This window comes from Oncorhynchus nerka, linkage group LG13 (genome assembly GCF_034236695.1).
Source record: "Oncorhynchus nerka isolate Pitt River linkage group LG13, Oner_Uvic_2.0, whole genome shotgun sequence".
NCBI lineage: Eukaryota > Metazoa > Chordata > Actinopteri > Salmoniformes > Salmonidae > Oncorhynchus > Oncorhynchus nerka.
This window is the reverse complement of record NC_088408.1, coordinates 65,821,874-65,846,277: the sequence shown is the minus strand read 5'-3', so window position 1 is coordinate 65,846,277 and position 24,404 is coordinate 65,821,874. Positions and strand designations below refer to the sequence as shown.

The window sequence follows — 24,404 nt, the reverse complement described above, 5'->3', positions numbered from 1 at the left end:
AAGCATATGTGTCCCATACAAAGAGCAAATGTTGAGGCAATAGGGAATGTTTTTCCTAAACAAATTAGGGATTTTGATTTTGGTAAACCAGCTTCTGTCTTTTTAACACAGCACGGCAAGTCTGAGCCAGGCGGCACAATCAAATCAATTGTGGTCAGACTTCCTCTAGTCATTTGTGTGTCTTAATTATTTCATCAAACTGATAGCTAGTCTAGAGCTGAACTGGCAGTGGTAGCTAGCTAGTTCATTCACTTCAGACAGAACTTCAGTCGAGTGGTTGAAACATGTACTGCATTAGCTTACATTACGTGTCAGTTACACTACTAACTCGGCACTGGGAATTAAATACTTTTTTTCTTTTAAGTAAAATGGTAGTTACCTTGCCAGCTACATCAGTAAAATAAAGAGTAGCAAATCAGCCTCTGTGATCCCTGAGTCCCCCATAAAGTAGCTGAGGAACCCTCAACTCTGTTCCCTTATATCAAGGCGAAGTTGAATTTTGATGACTGGTCATGGGATTTGCTAGCAACAACATTGAGTCACCATCTCATCTCGATTCTTGTAAAAAATGAAATTCTGAAAACGCTACAACTGTGGCACTTCAGAGCTGGAGCAGGAAGAGGCAAAGCTGCCATTCTCAAAGCACAAGGTACAGATTTACATTACATTCTGGCCCTAATCAGACCCACCTTGGTATCCTACTAGCCTGGGTGCCAGTCTGTTAGTGCCATCATGCCAAGTCCTTGTTAGTCATTGGTCTTTTAAGATTACCCATACTAGCGTGCTCCATACTTAAACTGCATACTATGTAGGCTACTCATCGTCTCATACTATTTAGGTCGTACCTAGCTACATAGCTAGCTACACAGCCGTCTTTGTATCAAAGATAATTGTGTAGTCTAGAGCGACTTCCTAGGTTAGTTAGCCAGCTATTGTCGTTCTTTTAACGCAACGTAACGTAATCAACACTGCTAGCTAGCCAGCTAGCCCCGAATAGCAGCACAGTAGAAACTATTACACTTAACGGAACGACTTGATTAGTGTAGTGTCAACAACGCAGCCAATGCCAACTAGCCTACTTAGTCAACAACGCAGCCTCTGCCAGCTAGCCTACTTCAGCAGTACTGTATCATTTTAATCATTTTAGTCAATAAGATTCTTGCTACGTAAGCTTAACTCTCTGAACACTCGTGACGTGTAGTCCACTTGTCATTCCAATCTCCTTTGCATTAGCGTAGCCTCTTGTGTAGCCTGTCAACTATGTGTCTGTCTATCCCTGTTCTCTCCTCTCTGCACAGACCATACAAACGCTCCACACCGCGTGGCCGCGGCCACCTAATCTGGTGGTCCCAGCGCGCACGACCCACGTGGAGTTCCAGGTCTCCGGTAGCCTCTGGAACTGCCGATCTGCGGCCAACAAGGCAGAGTTCATCTCCGCCTATGTCTCCCTCCAGTCCCTCGACTTCTTGGCACTGACGGAAACATGGATCACCACAGACAACACTGCTACTCCTACTGCTCTCTCTTCGTCTGCCCACGTGTTCTCGCACACCCCGAGAGCTTCTGGTCAGCGGGGTGGTGGCACCGGGATCCTCATCTCTCCCAAGTGGTCATTCTCTCTTTCTCCCCTTACCCATCTGTCTATCGCCTCCTTTGAATTCCATGCTGTCACAGTTACCAGCCCTTTCAAGCTTAACATCCTTATCATTTATCGCCCTCCAGGTTCCCTCGGAGAGTTCATCAATGAGCTTGATGCCTTGATAAGCTCCTTTCCTGAGGACGGCTCACCTCTCACAGTTCTGGGCGACTTTAACCTCCCCACGCCTACCTTTGACTCATTCCTCTCTGCCTCCTTCTTTCCACTCCTCTCCTCTTTTGACCTCACCCTCTCACCTTCCCCCTACTCACAAGGCAGGAAATACGCTCGACCTCATCTTTACTAGATGCTGTTCTTCCACTAACCTCGTTGCAACTCCCCTCCAAGTCTCCGACCACTACCTTGTATCCTTTTCCCTCTCGCTCTCATCCAACACTTCCCACACTGCCCCTACTCGGATGGTATCGCGCCGTCCCAACCTTCGCTCTCTCTCCCCCGCTACTCTCTCCTCTTCCATCCTATCATCTCTTCCCTCTGCTCAAACCTTCTCCAACCTATCTCCTGATTCTGCCTCCTCAACCCTCCTCTCCTCCCTTTCTGCATCCTTTGACTCTCTATGTCCCCTATCCTCCAGGCCGGCTCGGTCTTCCCCTCCCGCTCCGTGGCTCGACGACTCATTGCGAGCTCACAGAACAGGGCTCCGGGCAGCCGAGCGGAAATGGAGGAAAACTCGCCTCCCTGCGGACCTGACATCCTTTCACTCCCTCCTCTCTACATTTTCCTCTTCTCTCTCTGCTGCTAAAGCCACTTTCTACCACTCTAAATTCCAAGCATCTGCCTCTAACCCTAGGAAGCTCTTTGCAACCTTCTCCTCCCTCCTGAATCCTCCTCCCCTCCCCCCTCCTCCCTCTCTGCAGATGACTTCGTCAACCATTTTGAAAAGAAGGTCGACGACATCCGATCCTCGTTTGCTAAGTCAAACGACACCGCTGGTTCTGCTCACACTGCCCTACCCTGTGCTCTGACCTCTTTCTCCCTCTCTCTCCAGATGAAATCTCGCGTCTTGTGACGGCCGGCCGCCCTACAACCTGCCCGCTTGACCCTATCCCCTCCTCTCTTCTCCAGACCATTTCCGGAGACCTCCTCCCCTACCTCACCTCGCTCATCAACTCATCCCTGACCGCTGGCTACGTCCCTTCCGTCTTCAAGAGAGCGAGAGTTGCACCCCTTCTGAAAAAACCTACACTCGATCCCTCCGATGTCAACAACTACAGACCAGTATCCCTTCTTTCTTTTCTCTCCAAAACTCTTGAACGTGCCGTCCTTGGCCAGCTCTCCCGCTATCTCTCTCAGAATGACCTTCTTGATCCAAATCAGTCAGGTTTCAAGACTAGTCATTCAACTGAGACTGCTCTTCTCTGTATCACGGAGGCGCTCCGCACTGCTAAAGCTAACTCTCTCTCCTCTGCTCTCATCCTTCTAGACCTATCGGCTGCCTTCGATACTGTGAACCATCAGATCCTCCTCTCCACCCTCTCCGAGTTGGGCATCTCCGGCGCGGCCCACGCTTGGATTGCGTCCTACCTGACAGGTCGCTCCTACCAGGTGGCGTGGCGAGAATCCGTCTCCACACCACGTGCTCTCACCACTGGTGTCCCCAGGGCTCTGTTCTAGGCCCTCTCCTATTCTCGCTATACACCAAGTCACTTGGCTCTGTCATAACCTCACATGGTCTCTCCTATCATTGCTATGCAGACGACACACAATTAATCTTCTCCTTTCCCCCTTCTGATGACCAGGTGGCGAATCGCATCTCTGCATGTCTGGCAGACATATCCGTGTGGATGACGGATCACCACCTCAAGCTGAACCTCGGCAAGACGGAACTGCTCTTCCTCCCGGGAAGGACTGCCCGTTCCATGATCTCGCCATCACGGTTGACAACTCCATTGTGTCCTCCTCCCAGAGCGCTAAGAACCTTGGCGTGATCCTGGACAACACCCTGTCGTTCTCAACTAACATCAAGGCGGTGGCCCGTTCCTGTAGGTTCATGCTCTACAACATCCGCAGAGTACGACCCTGCCTCACACAGGAAGCGGCGCAGGTCCTAATCCAGGCACTTGTCATCTCCCGTCTGGATTACTGCAACTCGCTGTTGGCTGGGCTCCCTGCCTGTGCCATTAAACCCCTACAACTCATCCAGAACGCCGCAGCCCGTCTGGTGTTCAACCTTCCCAAGTTCTCTCACGTCACCCCGCTCCTCCGCTCCCTCCACTGGCTTCCAGTTGAAGCTCGCATCCGCTACAAGACCATGGTGCTTGCCTACGGAGCTGTGAGGGGAACGGCACCTCAGTACCTCCAGGCTCTGATCAGGCCCTACACCCAAACAAGGGCACTGCGTTCATCCACCTCTGGCCTGCTCGCCTCCCTACCACTGAGGAAGTACAGTTCCCGCTCAGCCCAGTCAAAACTGTTCGCTGCTCTGGCCCCCCAATGGTGGAACAAACTCCCTCACGACGCCAGGACAGCGGAGTCAATCACCACCTTCCGGAGACACCTGAAACCCCACCTCTTTAAGGAATACCTAGGATAGGATAAAGTAATCCCTCTCACCCCCCCTCCCCCTGAAAAGATTTAGATGCACTACTGTTCCACTGGAGGTCATAAGGTGAATGCACCAATTTGTAAGTCGCTCTGGATAAGAGCGTCTGCTAAATGACTTAAATGTAAATGTAAATGTACCATTTAGTAAAAAGTATGCATTGTCACTGCCACTACGTAGTAACGGATCCTCTGGGTGAGAATGTGGAGCGGGGCTGAGTGTGGGATGATTTTTTTTCAGATTCAACAGACATACAGTGGGAAGACAAAGTATATGAACCCTTTAGAATTACCTGGATTTTCTTTATTGAACACACTGTGTAAACATTCACAGTGCAGGTTGGAAAAAGTATCTGAACCCTTGGATTTAATAACAGGTTGACACTCTAGCAGCAATAACCTCAACCAAATGTTTTCTGTAGTTGTGGATCAGACCTGCACAATGGTTAGGAGGAATTTTGGACCATTCCTCTTTCCAAACTGTTTGAGTTCCATAATATCCTTGCGATGTCTGGTGTGAACCGCTCACTTGATCATGCCACAGCATCTCAATCAGCTTGAGGTCAGGCTTGACTGGGCAACTCCAGAAAGTGTATTTTCTTCTGTTGAAGCCATTCTGTTGTTGATTTACTTATGTCTTTTGGGTTGTTGTCCTGTTGCATCACCTTAATTCTGAGCTTCAATTGGCGGACAGATAGCCTTACATTCTCCTGCAAAATGTATTGATAAACTTGGGAATTCATTTTTCCATTGATGATAGCAAGCTGTCCAGGCCCTGAGGCAGCAAAGCAGCCCCAAACCATGATGCTCCCTCCACCATAGTTTACAGTTGGGATGAGGTTTTGATGTTGGTGTGCTGTGCCTTTTCTTTTCACACAGTGTTGTGTGTTCCTTCCAAACAACACAACTTTAGTTTCATCTGTCCACAGAATATTTTGCCAGTAGCGCAGTGGAACATCCAGGTGCTCTTTTGTGAACTTCAGACGTGCAGTAATGTTTTTTTTGGACAGCAGTGGCTTCTTCCATGGAGTCCTCCCATGAACACCATTCTTGTTCAGTGTTTTACGTATTGTAGATTTCTTTAAGTCTTTAGCTGACACTCTAGGATTCTTCTTAACCTCATTGAGCATTCTGCGCTGTGCTCTTGCAGTTGTCTTTGCAGGACGTCCACTCGGGGATAGCAACAGTGCTGAAATGTCTCCATTTATAGACAATTTGTCTTACCGTGGACTGACTTTTAGAGACACTGTGTAATGCAACCGCTGTGTCAGATTTTAAAAAAAGCTTTACCGAAAAAGCACAGCGCTCAGACAACAAAACAGCCAAACAGATAACCGCCATGTTGTGCAGTCAACAGAAGTCAGAAATAGCATTATAAATATTCACTTACCTTTGATCTTCATCAGAATGCAATCCCAGGAATTCCAGTTCCACAAATGTTTGATTTGTTCGATAAAGTCCATAATTTATGTCCAAATACCTCCTTTTTGTTTGCGTGTTTAGTACACAATCCAAACTCACAATGCGCAGGCAAGTCCAAGCGAACGTTCAGGCGAAAAGTTATATTACAGTTCGTAGAAACATGTCAAATGAAGTATAGAATCAATATTTAGGTTGTTTTTATCATAAATCTTCAATAATGTTCCAACCGGAGAATTCCTTTGTCTGTAGAATTGCAATGGAACGCAAGCTAACTCTCACGTGTACGCGCGTGGTCAGCTCAGTATTTTCCAGAACTAGACAAATTTATTCCAAACATCTGACTTCCCCTGTACCTCCTGTACATTCGATAGGCAATGAGTTGAAAAACTACAAACCTCAGATTTCCACTTCCTGGTTGGATTTCTTCTCAGGTTTTTGCCTGCCAAATGAGTTCTGTTCTCCTCAGACATTATTCAAACAGTTTTAGAAACTTCAGTGTTTTCTATCCAAATCTACTAATTATATGCATATTCTAGCTTTATTGGCTGAGTAGCAGGCAGTTTACTCTGGGCACCTTTTTATCCAGGCTACTCAATTACTGTCCCCCAGTCCCAAAGAAGTTAACGTGATGAACAGTGGCAAGAAAAAGTATGTGAACCCTTTGGAATTACCTGAATTACTGCATACATTTGATCTGATCTTCATCTAAAATTCACAAGACAAACAGCGTGCTTAAACTAACACAAATTGTATTTTTCTTGTCTATATTAAATACATCATTTAAACACAGTGTAGGTTGGAAAAAGTATGTGAACCCTTAGGCTAATGATTTCTCCAAAAGCTAATTGAAGTCAGGAGTCAACTAACCTGGAGTCAAATCAAGGAGAGATTTTGGTTAGGAGCTGCTCTGCCTCATAAAAAACACTCACAAGAAGCATTGCCTGATGTGAACCATGCCTTGATCAAAAGAGAACTCAGATGACCTAAGATTAAGACTTGTTGACTTGCATAAAGCTGGAAGGGGTATTAAGGATATCTAAAGTTATCTAAAGTTCCATGTATAACACTTGTATTTCCATCAACATTTATGATGAGTATTTCTGTAAATTGATGTGGCTCTCTGCAAAATCACCAGATGTTTTGGAACTACTGAACATAACACGCCAATGTAAACTCAGATTTTTGGATATACAGTGGGGCAAAAAAGTATTTAAATCAGCCACCAATTGTGCAAGTTCTCCCACTTAAAAAGATGAGGCCTGTAATTTTCATCATAGGTACACTTCAACTATGACAGACAAAATGAGAAGAAAAAAAATCCAGAAAATCACATTGTAGGATTTTTTATGAATTTATTTGCAAATTATGGTGGAAAATAAGTATTTGGTCACCTACAAACAAGCAAGATTTCTGGCTCTCACAGACCTGTAACTTCTTCTTTAAGAGGCTCCTCTGTCCTCCACTCGTTACCTGTATTAATGGCACCTGTTTGAACTTGTTATCAGTATAAAATACACCTGTCCACAACCTCAAATAGTCACACTCCAAACTCCACTATGGCCAAGACCAAAGAGCTGTCAAAGGACACCAGAAATAAAATTGTAGACCTGCACCAGGCTGGGAAGACTGAATCTGCAATAGGTAAGCATCTTGGTTTAAAGAAATCAACTGTGGGAGCAATTATTAGGAAATGGAAGACATACAAGACCACTGATAATCGCCCTCGATCTGGGGCTCCACGCAAGATCTCACCCTGTGGGGTCAAAATGATCACAAGAACGTTGAGCAAAAATCCCAGAACCACACTGGGGGACCTAGTGAATGACCTGCAGAGAGCTGGGACCAAAGTAACAAAGCCTACCATCAGTAACACGCTACGCCGCCAGGGACTCAAATCCTGCAGTGCCAGATGTGTCCCCCTGCTTAGCTTAAGCCAGTACATGTCCAGGCCTGTCTGAAGTTTGCTAGAGAGCATTTGGATGATCCAGAAGAAGATTGGGAGAATGTCAGATGAAACCAAAATATAACTTTTTGGTAAAAACTCAACTCGTCATGTTTGGAGGACAAAGAATGCTGAGTTGCATCCAAAGAACACCATACCTACTGTGAAGCATCAGGGTGGAAACATCATGCTTTGGGGCTGTTTTTCTGCAAAGGGACCAGGACGACTGATCCGTGTAAAGGAAATAATGAATGGGGCCATGTATCGTGAGATTGAGTGAGAACTTCCTTCCATCAGCAAGGGCATTGAAGATGAAACGTGGCTGGGTCTTTCAGAATGACAATGATCACAAACACACCGCCCGGGCAAAGAAGGAGTGGCTTCGTAAGAAGCATTTCAAGGTCCTGAAGTGGCCTAGCCACTCTCCAGATCTCAACCCCATAGAAAATCTTTGGAGGGAGTTGAAAGTCCTTGTTGCCCAGCAACAGCCTCAAAACATCACTGCTCTAGAGGAGATCTGTATGGAGGAATGGGCCAAAATATCCAGCAACAGTGTGTGAAAACCTTGTGAAGACTTACAGAAAACGTTTGACCTCTGTCATTGCCAACAAAGGGTATATAACCTCTTGAACCTCTGGGGGCAGTATTTCATTTTTGGATGAAAAACGTTCCCGTTTTAAACAAGATATTTTGTCACGAAAAGATGCTCGACTATGCATATAATTGACAGCTTTGGAAAGAAAACACTCTGACGTTTCCAAAACTGCAAAGATATTGTCTGTGAGTGCCACAGAACTAATGCTACAGGTGAAACCAAGATGAAATTTCATACAGGAAGTGAGCCAGATTTTGAATGCGCTGTGTTCCAATGTCTCCTTATATGGCTGTGAATGCGCAAGGAATGAGCCTACACTTTCTGTCGTTTCCCCAAGGTGTCTGCAGCATTGTGACGTATTTGTAGGCATATCATTGGAAAATTGACCATAAGAGACTACATTTACCAGGTGTCCACTCGGTGTCCTCCGTCGAAACTATTGCGTAATCTCCAGGTGCGTGCATTTTTCCATTTTGTTCAGAGGAGAAACCAAACTGTCACGAGTGATTTATCATCGAATAGATATGTGAAAAACACCTTGAGGATTGATTCTAAACAACGTTTGCCATGTTTCTGTTGATATTATGGAGTTAATTTGGAAAAAAGTTTGCCGTTGTAATGACTGAATTTTCGGGGGGTTTTCTTAGCCAAACGTGATGAACAAAACGGAGCGATTTCTCCTACACAATCTTTTTGGAAAAACTGAACATTTGCTATCTAACTGAGAGTCTCCTCATTGAAAACATCCGAAGTTCTTCAAAGGTAAATGATTTTATTTGAATGCTTTTCTTGTTTTTGTGAAAATGTTGCCTGCTGAATGCTAGGCTTAATGCTATGCTAGCTATCAATACTCTTACACAAATGCTTGTGTAGCTATGGGTGAAAAGCATTTTTTGAACATCTGAGATGACAGTGTTGTTAACAAAAGGCTAAGCTTGTGAGCCAATATATTTATTTCATTTCATTTGCGATTTTCATGAATAGTTAACGTTGCATTATGGTAATGAGCTTGAGGCTATAATTATGCTCCCGGATGCGGGATTGCTCGTCGCAACAGGATAACAAAGTATTGAGATAAACTTTTGTTATTGACCAAATACTTATTTTCAACCATAATTTGCAAATAAATTCATAAAAAATTCTACAATGTGATTTTCTTGATTTTTTTTCTTCTCATTTTGTCTGTCATAGTTGAAGTGTACCTATGATGAAATTACAGGCCTCTCTCATCTTTTTAAGTGGGAGAACTTGCACAATTGGTGGCTGACTAAATACTTTTCTGCCCCACTGTAAATATGAAATTTATTGAACAAAACATACATGTATTGTGTAACATGAAGTCCTATGAGTGTCATCTGATGAAGATCATCAAAGGTTAGTGATTTTATCTCTTTCTGCTTTTTGTGACTCCTCTCTTTGGCTGGAAAAATGGCTGTGTTTTTCTGTGACTAGGTGCTTACCTAACATAATCGTTTGGTGTGCTTTCGCCGTAAAGCCTTTTTGAAATCAAACACTGGCTGGATTAACGAGAAGTTTATCTTTAAAATGGTGTATAATACTTGTATGCTTGAGGAATTTCTGTTTTGAATTTGGCGCCCTGCACTTTCACTGGCTGTTGGTTAGGTGGGACGCTACTGTCATGACGTTGCCCTCTTTGGGTACAGCAAGCACCATCCCCCTCTCTCTGCTCCTTCAACCAGGCTGCTGTGGTCAGTGAGGTCGTAAATTCCTCGAAGAGATTATCTCCTCATGGACACAGTATAAGTGATTGAATTTTCATAGAGAACAAAGGAATTTCTTCCACCTCACAGAACTTGAGGTCCGAACAAATTTCATGTTCCGGAGAAGGTATAAAAGATCGGTGAAGAATTAAGCTACGAACTGGTCCGTTTGTTACAACTTGGGGAAGCTCATGGGAGACGGTGCGGCCACATTACCATAACACTGTTTATATAATAGCCTCAGATATGACGTTTACATCTAATTGTTGTATAAGATGAGTGAGGATGATACTGTTTACACAATTTTACAATGTGATTTTGGACTGTTTAATGAAGGAAACTCCAATTCCCTTTTGAGTTGAACTAAATCAGAGGACCGCCCATGAGCCCAGTTAGGGTCAGGCATCCTAGGACAGCCCCTTTTCTGCAATTCCGAATAAAACCCAACTTTGAGAAATTCTAAGTAGACCATGTTTCTCTCAATCATGGGAGGACAAAGGTTGCAGACCATTGCTGAATCTTTTAACCATACCATGTGGTTAAACTCTTAGACTATCGATACCGACAGAATAAGAACAAGCCTTTGATATTAATTACTAGTCTGCAGCTAGGAATTCGGTATCATTGAACGCGAAGAACGACAACCGCCGAAACATCCATTCTACAACAACATGAATGAATGTCACCCTGAACTATCCACTATAATCACGACAGAGAGAGAGACGGACGATTCTACAAAAGAAACAAACTTTTCAACAGCGATCAAGACGACACACTGGGCGTAAATATATTTATTGATTGCAATTGTTCCCGAATGAGTGAGCGTTCATGTGCAAAGGATTAGCATTTCAATTGTTATAATTATCAACTCTGTAGTGACTTCTTAGTCGACCCCCCCACACTTCTAACAAGCCGCCATGCCGGTTTAGCCCACTAGGGCACATTCCCCTATCATTTCTTGTAACCATATTTACCTTGTTTGTTTATGCATTTCTGTGAATTACTTAGTTAGTAATAAATAAATGATTTAAGACAATTGATGTATGGATGACTCATAGTGAAGACTGGGTTCGTGCAGATAACCAACAATTTACGACATTTGGAATGTGACTAACGTGAGGTAAAATAAATAATTAATTAATCAGAAGACTATTGATCAGATATGAAAATATCTGAAAGGTTATATTGGGAAATGATAACTTTGTAATCTGAATATTTTCCTTGGTGCCCCGACTTTCTAGTTAATTACAGTTACATGATTAATCAGTTTGATCGCGTAATACTAATTACAGAGAATCGTTGATAAAAACTAAGTCTTCATTTAAAGACACGGCACTACCGTCCCACATATCCCAGAGAAGTTCATCAGCCTGATAATAAATTTCTACCGTCCCATTTCTAATTATATTAATTTCTCTAAACTCTGAATAGAATAGAAATGGAGTCATAGGCCTACTCTGGCTGGTTGAGGCAGACTATCACATTCAACCTATACCATAGCCCATCTATCCCAATTATAAAATGGACTGAAGACAAACTGGTCATGTACATTAAATAGCCTAGTACACACACTTTTCAAATGTAGAATTCTATTGCACAGAAAAATGTGGACAGTCGGGTGCATCACAAATTCAGAACCGCTGGACAGCAACATATGAAACTAAACTAATAAATTACATAGGTAGCCTAGCTTACAAAACTTAAGCTGGTTGAGAGAATGCCAAGAGTGTGCAAAGCCGTCATCAAGGCAAAGGGTGGCTATTTTGAAGAATCTAAAATATATTTTGATTTGTTTAACACTTTTTTGGTTACTACATGATTCCATATGTGTTATTTCATAGTTTTGATGTCTTCACAATTATTCTGCAATGTAGAAAATAGTAAAAATAAAGAAAAACCCTTGAATGAGTAGGTGTCAACTTTTGACTGGTACTGTATGTTTTTATAGACAAACTATTTGCTTTGTCTCCTCTTTCACAGTGGCTGCCAGGGGTCGAGGACGTGGAGGGATGGGAAGAGGACATATTTTCCAGAAAAGGCGATAGTCTAAAAATATATATTTTCTAATTTCTATATTGTAACTTGTTTATTATTCTTTTGTGATCAATTATCTGAAATGACAATTTCCATATTAAAATTATTTTCTTACTATTTATTTGTACCTTGTTTTAAGGTATTTTATAACAGATTATACACTTCACATTTGACGAGGCTTAATCTGGAATATTAGGAAATATCAGTACATGCTGTTGATGTTTAGGGGGCAGGGGCTGGATATGGCTAGAGGTCTGGACAAAAGATGGCTTCAACATTCCCCCACAATATGAAATGACTACTTCTCTGTGCAGGATCTATTGGGTCCCATACGTTGTTTCTCCCAGCTGTACAGACAAATAAGAATTTGTCAGATTAATAATACATGATTTATATAACTAATTTAAGTCAAATCTGCATAATGAAAAAGTTGATGAACAGTCAAGTTGCGGTTGTTAAGCAAAGAATAGTGATGGTTATTTTTGTAAGTATTCCCTGATAATTAATCTGGTCCTGTATATAGTGGAATAAGCTTAATAATTCACAGGTAACTCACAGGTTCACCAGCATTGTCATCAGTGTTATCCAGATATGTGAATTTGTGTTTGCTGTAGTAGTCTCTTCTCTTTGTGCATGTCAGGAGAAACCAGTTACAAACTGCATTCACCTAAGGGCACACACTTGCATGACTATTTCAAACTGAAAATGACAACTCAATTAAACTGTATTAACAGGCTAACATTTCTTAGAAAAAATGCTTTATGGTACTAATAATGAATGTTTGTTTACAAATAATGAGTGTTTTGGAGATGGCTCCACTTAACAGAACTTACCAAAGAGAGAAACGTTAGCGCTGCACCTACATTCACTATGGTCGGAACCATGTTGAATTTACCTGCCTGTAAAGATAGAACAGTAGAGGAAGGTAGGCCGATTTGTCATTTGACCTTGAAACCCTTATTGTGGTGGTCTCAATTGTTGCCTTTACCATCTTGTGAACATAACGCTCATACATTGTCAAAATGAAGTATTCTACTCCTTTGGTTTTAAGAATCAATTATTTTTTTGTATGTTGAGTCTCACCGTTCCAAAAACAATGACATCAAATCGGATTCCATATGCTTTGATCAAGGTTCTTGTTTCCCTACCATCTGTGGTTTTGTAGTACTTGGCAAACCTGTGGAAATAAGTATTGTTGAAAAGCTGTATTTATACTCTATGACAGCATTGTGTTCACATTGATTTCACCTGAAGTTGTATCCAGGGGCCACGTTGTTTTCAGGGATTTTGTTGTCTAGCCTGCGGAAGGAGTACTTAGGGCCACAGTAATGTTCAGGCCAGTCCAGGTCACAGTTCCAGTCAATCATAATCCCAAGAACACCACCCTGAACAAACACAACCATATAGTCTCATCTCAAATTCATCTATTTAAATGTGTAATTTGATATACCAATGAGTGACACTACTGCCAAAATGTGGCCTGATAAACAAGGATGATTAAAGCCCATTCAATTGCAACACACACTAAACACGGCATTAAGAATAACTACAGGAACATCTAGTATGGACTTATGCAGAATCGAGGCTTGTAAGGGACCTAAAGAGGAGAGTGTAGAGCTACATTTTATACCCTGATTGCCATGGTCTGAAAGTCCTCCTCAGCTTCAGAGACTATGTCTTTAAGGCGGAAGATGGGACAGTCAGGGTCTGTTTTGCGATTGAATTCACATTGTTTCAGATAGGAGGAGTTAACATCAGGCAAAATGTTTCTTCTGCAAGAGACCAAAGAGAAAATATTATTCTACAGAATGAAGTAAAACTCTCAAGCAGGTGTCCTGCCTTTATTCCTTTTCATGTTTAAGTTCGGTGCCGGACAAATTAACATGACTCACTTGTGAAAGTTGAATTTGGGGTATGTCACACTGTTTTTGATTAGCACCGTGAAGTCCTCTGCTGCAACCAGCAGTGCATGTCTATGATACAAAATGTGTTCCACTTATAATACCTTGCCCCCATGAGCATACCCTCATGAATCATATTATAATTTGTTCTTACTTACTCGGGTAAGTTGATGTCTATTTCAAGAGGACACCAAGATAGCACTTCACATGTTTTGACAGTCTCTGAATAGTTCATGCATAGCCCTGTCTGGATACCTTTTTTAACAGAGTAATACGATTAGAAAACATTGCTCTTTAGTTAATCAAATATGTTGCAGGATGATTCTGAAAATATGACTGAATTTCAGGACACTTTTATCTGGAGCAGTAGATTTAGATTTTCTTATGAATGTTTCAGCCATTTCCCTGCTGGTTTCTGCCCTTAACAATTTTACAAGGACTCGTCAGCAAGGCATGAAGACCTACCGTTTCCACGAACATCATTGGATCCCTCTAAGCAGTCACTGTCTGACATGCAAATGGTGGATTGGTTTGGGAGCTTAAGAAGATACAGGATCACATTTCACTATCATTCAAATACTTTTGATTACCATTGAAATAATGGTTGTATAAGGCATATCTTCTAAGTCAATGTATTTTAGTATAAATACAGTCCAACTTAACATTTCACTGGACATTTTCAGTAGTGTTTAATTCAAACAATAAATACACATTTTACAATATAGACTTACACATTTCAATGTATTTTAAAGGAGAAATCAGTAACTTACCTCAGGACAGGTCGATTGAGTTTGATTGGGGGTGACAATCATGTTGGTCAACACAAAGAAAGAACTCTCACCCTGCCAGACAGAAGACATTTTTTGAGAAAAAAATATATTTCTATACAAAAACAGTTAACAACACAATCTGAACTCAAACGGACAAAAAAGTAATACACTGCAGATAAAGTGTATAGAGTATAGGATTCTTCCTGAGCAGGGGTGTAAAGTACTTATGTAAAAATACTTTAAAGTGCTACTTACATTGTTTTGTTTTTTAGGGTACCTGTACTTTACTATTTATATTTTTGACAACTTTTACTTCACTACTGTCACGCCCTGGTCTAAGTATTTTGTGTTTTTCTTCATGTATTGGGTCAGGCCAGGGTGTGGCATGGAGTTTTTGTATTGTGGTGTGTTTTGTCTGGGGGTTTTGGTGTGTATGTTAGTGGGATTGTAGCTTAGTAGGGTGTTCTAGGAAAGTCTATGGCTGTCTGGAGTGGTTCTCAATCAGAGGCAGGTGGTTATCGTTGTCTCTGATTGGGAACCATATTTAGGCAGCCATATTCTTTGGTTGTATTGTGGGTGATTGTCCTTAGTGTCCTTGTTCCCGGCTAGGTTAGGTTACACCAGTATAGGCTGTTTCGGTTTTCTTTACGTTTATTGTTTTTTTTGTAGTAATTGTATTTAGATTCGTGTTACGTTGTTTTATTAAACATGGATCGAAATCTACATGCTGCAGTTTGGTCCGACTCTCCTTCACCATTAGAAAACCGTTACAACTACATTCAGGAAGAAAATTATTTACTTTTTACTCCATGCATTTTCCCTGACACCCAAAAGTACTTGTTACATTTGGAATGCTTAGCAGGACAGGAAAATAGTCAAATTCACACACTTATCAACCCAACTGCCTCTGATCTGACAGACTCAGTAAACACACATGCTCCGTTTGTAAATTAAGTCTGAGTGTTGGAGTGTGTCCCTGGTTTTCCATAAATTAAAAAACAATAATATGGTGCCATCTGGTTTGCTTAATATAAGGAATTTGAAATTATTTTTACTTTTGATACTTAAGTTTATTTAAAACCAAATACTTTTAGACTTACTCAAGTAGTATTTTACTTGGTGACTTTCACTTTTACCTGAGTTGTTTTCTATTACTCTATTACTTATTTTACTCAAGTATGACAACTGGGTACTTTTTCCACCACTCTACCTGAGGGGGGATGTTGTAATCAGCCACATCCCACACACGGGCGCCCAGATCAGAGGTGTTGGTGAAGCCAGTGCCCTTCACCTTGGTTGTGACAGAACTGATCACTGAGTCTGTTTCCTGGTAGGACTTTTGCACCACACAGACATACCTATAGTGTAGCAGGTCAGACAGGAGACAAGGGGACACAGGTGTAGAAACAAAGTGATACATTCACACATCCACTCTGACTAAATGTACTGGAACACCAGCTTTTTAATGTAAGAAACAGAATAATTGAATCCCAACTTACCCAATCACATAAAAGAGGATCAAAAACTGGATTAATCTGAAGACGGATCCCACTACTTTGCTCTTTACCACAATCATTCTTTCTGTTTCATATTCAAAGAAACAGCGGTGGCAGCTCTGAGAGCTACAGCCGCCCATCTTCTGAGTTATGGTTACACTGTAGAAAACTAGCAATGGGAGTGATTAAAGAGGTAAAGAGGTGTCACAGCCTGCTGAGATAATAGTCTAATCATTTTAACGGCTAGTATGAAAATTACAACGGACCCTGGCTCAGTTGGCAAATATACCCTATCTGACAAGTGGCATAATAAAACTGCTGTTCATCCACTCCAATGGATGAATGAAAATATTACTGTATGCACACAAGAACTAGCGAAGTTGTGAAATTATGTTATCAAGTCAACAATATTTTCAAAGTTACATTTATTGCACATGGTAAAAAACATATGTTCCAATCTAAATGTAAGTAGACAGTCAAAGAAAAGATAAAGCAGTTCCCACCTCCAGTTAGCTCCAGTTCAGTCTCATCTAAGATAAAGTCTATTATGTTATGTTATTTCCCTCTTCATTATTGATGGTCCCTAGACAGTGAGATGGATGGACACAATATCTACAAGACAATGTTCCGGTTGAAGATGTTAACCTTAATGCTGAATGGAAGATTAGATCAATACACCAGTACAAATGGGTTGTACAGTCACTACATGATGAGAACCAATCTCTGATGGAGCTTTCTGGAACACTGACTCTTCCTCGTCCCTAAAGCTGTGTGTCAGGGCTGGACTGGGGAGAGGTAGTTCTCCTGGGCCTCAGACAGTGTACTCTCCTTCTTGGCTGGGGTACTCCTCTCTGATTCTGCACACACTACAACTGGGCATGACAGGGATACTTTCTCTGGGTGGGGCCCCAATTCTCCAGCTGATGTACTGTCTGTAGGAGCAGTTGCGAAGGGCGGCGATCCGTTGCTCCCCCTCGGTCAGGTCAGAGAGAGGCTCCCTGTACAGCAACACTGCCTCCAACAAGGGCCGACTCAGCACCAGCTGTTCAAACAGGGAGGAGGTGGTAATGCAGCGGCCAATGCTCTGCCTGCAGCACAGCTGCTCCTGGGGATGGGTGGAAGGGAGACAGCAGCCACACAGACACCAGGCTGGACGGTTGGGCCGGGGGAGAACCTGGGGCGGCTTGTCTATGATGTTGTTGCCTTTCTGCAATACACCAACCATGGCACTCAGGTGCCCTGTGTCGTCCTGGCAACAAGTGTGCAGTACACATCAAATTAGTCATATGCACTGATACAATATGTATGTATTACCATACTGACTTGCTGTATAAAAGACAAAGAGGAGGATAAGAAAGTGAGATTAAAAGTGGCATCTTTATCTATTGTATCAGGGTGAGAATGGCACTACATTGGGGAAAACACAGTTATGCTAACCTTGCATGGGTGAACAGAGATGGGCTTCACTTGTTGTAAACTTTTCTTATGTGATTTCTTCACCACTCTTATATGGTTCTCGTCCACAAACGAGACACAGAGAATGCACTGGAACATAGAAGAAGAATTGTCTCATTGTTCAGCGTCTCACCACATATTTACATCAAACAATTCAGCCAATGAGAATGACAATCTTGCTGTGGGTTTGTATAATCCTCAGTGGGGAATGCCATCCCACTCCTACATCCCACTCCTACCTGCTTTCTGTCCTGAACAGATTCAACTTTCTTCTCGGAGTAGTTCTGTCTGGCTTCTTTAGAGTAACAACTGGTCCCAATGAGCCAGTCGATAAATACAGTGGTCTACGAAAAATCACAATCATTGTCCTTTACTTTCCCTGTTATTAGTTTTGCATTTGAAACAAGTTGAATAAAAAATACTGAATAACACTCACCAGTGTATAATATGATAGAGTTGATCCAATAAATATGATCAGTTGGATTATGCTGAATTTTCCTGCCTTAAAAGAACACATGATATAAATTACCATTTGTATTTTTCAGATTTTCATGAATTAGAAAAATAAATGTACGCCTACTAAGAGATACAGCTCGGGTTCAATCCCGGGCTGTATCACAACCTCCCGTGACCGGGAGTCCCATAGGGTGACGCACAATTGGCCCAGCGCCGTCTGGGTTAGGGGAGGGTTTGGCCCGGGGGGACTTTGCTTGGCTCATCACGCTCTAGCGACTCCTTGTGGTGGACCGGGTGCCTGCAGGCTGAAAGCAGTCGTCAGTTGAACAGTGTTTCCTCCGACACATTGGTGCGGTTGGCTTCCGGGTTAAGCGGGTGGGTGTTAAGAAGCGAGGTTTGGCGCGTCATGTTTTGGAGGATGCATGACTTAACCTTCACCTCCCAAGCCCGTTGGGGAGTTGCAACAATGAGACAAGATCAAAATTAAGGAGAAAAAGGGGGTAAAAAAAACTACCAAATAACAACATTCACAAGTTTACCATCATCATTGTTGCAGGTTTAAATGATGAGACTTACTCAGTCATACAAACCTCTCCAAACACCATGACATCAAACCTGATCCCAAATGCTTTAAACAGGGTTCTCTCCTCAACACCTTTCTCTGTCTGATATCTGGCAAACCTGCCAACACAAGTAGTAGGTTAAACAATGTAATATCTGGATTGCATTGATATATACAATTACAAATGTCTATAGCAGTATTGATTGACAGCTTTCCATAATTTGACATGGGTCAACTGACCATGTATGACCTATGGCATGACCGTTGGCCTCAAGAACAAGGCCTGTCACAATTACCTGAAGTTGAGACCAGGGTACAGTGTTCTATTGCTCTCCTTCTCATCCAGCCGGCGGAAGGAGTATTTGGGCAGACAGTTCCGCAAGAACCCATCCAGGTTACAATCCCACTTAATTTGGATCCCAATGACACCACCCTTTGGTGAGAGAGCATGGTGGAGATGATCTACTAAACGTGTTTTATATCAACCTGACAATCATGTAATCTGACGTAACTAAGGTGATTTAGGGCTAGATTCAATCTGTATCGACGAAGTATCGGGGAACATCCGCATTATATCTCGATTTAAATATAAAGGCAATGTTCCCATGTTCGCGGAGACTGCACTGCACTCACGGTACACGCTGCACATGTCGGCTCAATTTTTGACACCACACTCCAAAAAGCAAGTTCTGCAGGCTCTAGTTTGGTCTAATCTTGATTATTGTCCAGTCGTGTGGTCCAGTGCTGCAAGGAAAGACCTAGTTTAGCTGCAGCTGGCCAAGAACAGAGCTGCACGTTTTGCTCTTAATTGTAATCAGAGGGCTGATATAAATACTATGCATTCCAGTCTCTCATGGCTAAGAGTTGAGGAAAGACTGACTGCATCACTTCTTCTTTTTATAAGAAACATTAATGTGTTGAAAATCCCAAATTGTTTGTATAGTCAATTTACACACAGCTCCGACACACGAACTTACCCCACCAGATATGCCACCAGGGATCTTTTCATAGTCCCCAAATTCAGAACAAATTCAAGAAAACGTACAGTATGATATAGAGCCCTTATTGCATGGAACTTCCTTCCATCTCATATTGCTCAAATAAACAGCAAACCTGGTTTTAAAAAACTGATAAAGCAACACCTCGTGGCACAACGCCTCTCCCCTATTTGACCTAGATTGTTTGTGTGTATGCATTGATATGTAGGCTACGTGTTCCTCAAAATGTATGTAGTTCTGTCTGCCTTGAGTTGTTCTTGTCTAATGATACTCTGTATTATCTCATTCTGTATTATGTTTCATGTTTTGTGTGGACCCCAGGAAGAGTAGCTGCTGCTTTTGCAACAGCTAATGGGGATCCTAATAAAATACCAAATCGGAAATCACCGTAACATTTTTACGCGGATACGGATTGAATCCAAACCATAATTCTGTAATTCATTAAGTAATCAAATATGTCCAACATTATGTGCAGTGCCAAAATAGATACAGACAACAGTGAGTGACATACATAATTGAGGGTCATAGAGTTAGTTTATGTGAAAGTTTGTGGTTGTTTGAGAAACTCCCTCTAACAAAGCAGCCCACCTCAACTGCCATCTCTGAGAAGTTTTCTTTAGCCTCCTTTACAATGTCCCCCAGACGGAAGATGGGGCACGAGGAGTCTGTATGCCTGTTAAACTGGCAGCGCTTCAGGTAGCTTTCCGTCATCTCAGGGAGGATGTTCCTTCTGTAAGACAAAAACGCATCAGTTAGATCCACTTTCACTAAATTGAAGAATGTGCTTGTTTTCCTTTTTTAAGAATTCATTTAATAGTTTTTTATGCTCTCAAAGTATGTACAGATTAATGATCTTAGTTTGAGTCAGTTAGCTACAGCAGGAAATTAATCCTGCAGCAACAGGAAGTTTGAATTATTATATATATATATACAATTGATGGACATTTTTTATACATTTGTCTTAAGGGAAAATCATGTCTGAAATTTCTAAGTGGAAAATACAAACTTCAGAAGCCTTTAAAATGTTTTAAACCCCAAATATACTACAAGTTTTAAATGTCCTCAAATTAAGATCCCACATCTGTAAAGGTGGTGAAGGTTACTCTAATTATAATATACTTGAGAAATGTTGTGTGCAAACTAAAAAGCCAAATTAATTCATATTGAATTGGAAAGTCTCACCTCATGAAATTAAAGTTTGGGAATCTGATGTTGTTTTTGATGAGGACTGTAAAGTTCTCAGCTGATGCCAAGAGAGCAGGCCTAGACGTCAGAGGAGTCATCAATTGTATTATTGAAGCAGTGGACGGTTTCATTTTCATTTAAAAGTTTCTGTTAAACTACTGTGAAACAATGTTCCTTGGCATATTGGACTATATACACATGCAGCACTAACAAAGTGAGCTTCCTCCACATTAGAGGAACTAAAGTATAAATATAGCTGTCAGGCAGTGGTCTATGTAGAAGAGAAGATAACATTATTTACTGAGTAACTAACCTCTGCAGGGACCACATGTCAAATCACACTGAATTTGATGAGAGTAAGAGGACAGGCAGACATAAATGCATACTGATGCTGAGAACAACAACAATAATAGTGAGCGTATTTACTTGGGGGGCTTTTTCTTGGACTCTATGGGGCACCACGCAGACACCTCACATGTTTTCCGTGTCACATCAAACTTCACACATGCACCTGTCTGAACCCCTGAAAAGGAAAGCAACATTTGAATTATTGTATGGGTCACATGACAAACAATACCAACTATTATCTTAGATGTTCTATTATCATGTGTCTACATGTTTACTACCACTGTATAAACGTATATAACCATAATGTATCTGCAAATAGTAAAGAGCCCAGAGCGGAGCTGACCGTCTGAAACGTTAACACACCGGGGACAAATTCCTCCCCTCCATGCAAGAACAAATGGTATCACCAGATAGAGATGACACAAACAGAAGAGATGGATAATGGGAGAAGTTCTAGACAGTTGTAGTTGTACCGTGACTGTGCTGATCCCAGAATCCCTTTACACAGTCCTCGTCTGTCCGACACACTTTTCCATACGGAGGGACCTGTAATATAAACATTCCTAGGAGATTAGTGTGTTCTAGTCATCAAATAGAAATGATATAAGGCATTATACTGTACAGTAATTGGATGTCCTACTGGCACTCTACCTCAGGGCATTTTCCTTGCCTTTGTTTTTTTGTAACAATGACATTGGTCACCACGAAAAATGAATTCTTTCCCTTAAACAGAAAGTCAAACAAATTTATAGAAAGTCAGAACCAATGTAAAAAATATGTGCATGTGTATTACAAATGTAATATGTGTATAATATACAACAATAAAACAACAATATTCTCTCACTATCTCACACACACATAAACACACACACACACCTGTGATGGCCCACTGTAATCCACAACGTCCCATACTATATCACCAACATCTGGTAAACTGGTTAAGGCCACTCCCTTGACCTTAGCAGTAACAGAGCTGACCACATAGTCGTGTTCTTGGTACTCCTTGTTCCAGAGCATCATAATGCTACAAAATAAAACAATATTTGATCATGGTATGTTGCAAATTGGAGTAAGTTAGCCTACTTTGATAGATATCCCTAATCGTTTTAAAATACCATTGGCATGGTTACAAGATATACAGTTGATGCAAGTAATATATCCTTATTTTAGAATATAATCATTACATAAAACATTCATACTTTATTTTCATGCACACATTCTTGATCAGTCAAGGCGAGTGGGCGTTCGTAGTCTATTACCGTTTTTACCGCAAGATGAATCCTTCTGCAGAATAGCCTACTCACCAGATGAACATCAATATGACTCCGTTAAATGTCCATTTCAGCGATCCCAGCCTTACACTTTGTATTCGGACCAGTTTATGTGTTTCATACTCACATAGATTTAGCAGTTTACAAGGCATTTTGGATAAGTCTGACTGAGAGAAAGGATCTCTTCTGACTCATACTTGGTTCTTTCTTCTCCTTCCTCTGGGTCAGCTTGCAGCTGTTGCAGTTCCATTGACCCGACAATATTCTACGTCCGTGAAATTCAAGACTGGTCCAGTCATCGTTGTTGTGGAGGCAGTGTGCATGCACATCCCTACTGAGCAGCCAAAGCTGAAAACAAAGTCGTCTTTGTCGATTGTTTTATGTTATTTGCTACTTTGAAATGATTTGACAATAAATTGCTTGAAAAGTACATGAATAATAATATATTCATATTGACTAATTATGTAGGCCTTGGGCAATACCGGTAAGAACATTAAAAGAGGTAAAGGATATTAAATTAAGATTTCTGACACTATCAGTATTTGCATATCAAAGGGTCATATCCTTATGAAGGGTTTCTTTGTATCTGGGCAGGGGCACAACTTTCACTGGGGAAGGGGGGATGTCTCCCCAACATTCTGACATTTACATTTTGTCCACTGGTATTATCATTGGAATGTGATAGAAAAGAAGGCAACGGTGTGCAGACGCCTCCGAGCGGTCGGGTAGGCTTTTTGGAGTGTTTAACCGACTGGATTTAGGACCATGTGGAGACCACAGAGTGGGTTGATAGGCTGTGTGAAGGCAAAGCCTCCGGAAGTCTGGCTGGACCAGCACAGGGGGAGTTGTGCATAGTTCAGTGTACGCCTTGCGCTCTTTCACATAGCTGAGAAAGGAACAGAAACTGGCTAATCTTTAGTTGACTGACGTAGCCGTCAAGGTAACTGCTCTTTAACAGAAAAAAAACCAAACTAGTGTTTATTCGCAGTGCTGAGCTAGTATTGTAACTGACATGTAACGCTAGCTAATGTTTCATCCCCTCTCTGCTGAAGTGAATGAATAATCTACACTTCGTGAGTAGCTACCACACAGCCAGGTCAGCTCTAGCTTCTAGTTATCTGTCAGATAGCGATATGAGGTGGCTATTATTACTATCTAACAGAAGTTGTTTGTATGGACATGTTTTGTAGCCTTTGTTTTGTCACATTTCAGAAGTAAATGAACTTGGCAAGCTTTCGCCAGTTGGTGTACCATTAGAGAGAGAGCGCCAAAAATTGGCTTACAAACTATTATTTTTGCCTCAATCAAACTAGACAATGTGAGTTGTATTAGTCAGTATGTCAATGTAGCGTTATTGATCTGTCAGTTTCCCTAGTTAATTCCCTACTTTTCACAATGACACAGTAATAAACAGCTCTAACATTAGAGGCTTCACTATCATGGTGCACAGAAGAGGTCTGTGCAGGACCAATTTCTTAATCCCACAATGTTATTTTAGGCGTATATAACGCAGCTCACTTGCCAGCCATGGTCCCAGCAATTTTGCGCCCTATAGGCAATATCAAATGTGCAACAATACCTTAAGAAACAGGTTAAGTTACCAGAGATTCTGACTTATATTAGGCAATCTGTATTACTGAGCTATATCAGCCAATATGCTAGATGTAGATTGAAGCAAGCAGAGTAGGAGACTTGCACTTCCTCTTCAGCTATTTTTATAGCCTACCTTTAAGGAGTGGGAAGAGTTTCAGACTGAGAAATATGGTTGATCAATATTTAGGCCTATTTCTAGGCAATGTAGTAAATTATAGCCTAATCACAGGCCATTTTAGGAAGTACTTTTCCTTGAAAAGATAACTGCCCCGTGCTTCTCCGTCCATGTATACATAGGCTACAGCCTACTCTATTTAATTGAGACCACACGCGCACCTGATTTCGCAGGTATGGCTACTGAACTGGAAGCAGCAGTGTCACTTGCTACATTTTTGCATAATCCTATAGGATATAGCCTACCTTTTAGGAGGACTGTTTACAGGCAGAGACAAATAAA

The 24,404-nt window shown here is 41.6% G+C and overlaps 2 protein-coding genes across 4 annotated transcripts; both read right to left on the bottom strand.

Moving 5' to 3' along the window:
* Positions 1-12,009: 12,009 nt before the first annotated feature.
* On the bottom strand, positions 12,010-16,265 carry LOC115139907 (P2X purinoceptor 4-like). Its single transcript, XM_029677769.2, has 12 exons — positions 16,083-16,265; positions 15,794-15,941; positions 14,584-14,655; positions 14,279-14,351; positions 13,972-14,068; positions 13,805-13,885; positions 13,543-13,684; positions 13,161-13,297; positions 12,996-13,089; positions 12,746-12,811; positions 12,469-12,579; positions 12,010-12,259 (listed from the first exon to the last, which is right to left on the bottom strand). The coding sequence occupies exons 1-12, from the start codon at positions 16,217-16,219 to the stop codon at positions 12,230-12,232; spliced, it is 1,188 nt and encodes a 395-aa protein (XP_029533629.1). The 5' UTR covers positions 16,220-16,265; the 3' UTR covers positions 12,010-12,229.
* A 222-nt stretch (positions 16,266-16,487) lies between these two features.
* On the bottom strand, positions 16,488-22,673 carry LOC115139906 (P2X purinoceptor 4-like). 3 transcript variants are annotated; one of them, XM_029677766.2, is made up of 13 exons: positions 22,388-22,673; positions 21,960-22,107; positions 21,735-21,806; positions 21,557-21,629; positions 21,162-21,258; positions 20,733-20,813; positions 20,139-20,280; positions 18,849-18,985; positions 18,581-18,671; positions 17,971-18,036; positions 17,774-17,878; positions 17,517-17,624; positions 16,488-17,328 (listed from the first exon to the last, which is right to left on the bottom strand). In XM_029677766.2, the coding sequence occupies exons 1-13, from the start codon at positions 22,504-22,506 to the stop codon at positions 16,891-16,893; spliced, it is 1,677 nt and encodes a 558-aa protein (XP_029533626.1). In that variant the 5' UTR covers positions 22,507-22,673; the 3' UTR covers positions 16,488-16,890. The 3 variants fall into 3 exon arrangements, with proteins under 3 accessions (XP_029533626.1, XP_029533627.1, XP_029533628.1); XM_029677767.2 differs by having other exon boundaries at positions 22,482-22,673; XM_029677768.2 differs by having other exon boundaries at positions 22,343-22,430.
* Positions 22,674-24,404: the final 1,731 nt, after the last annotated feature.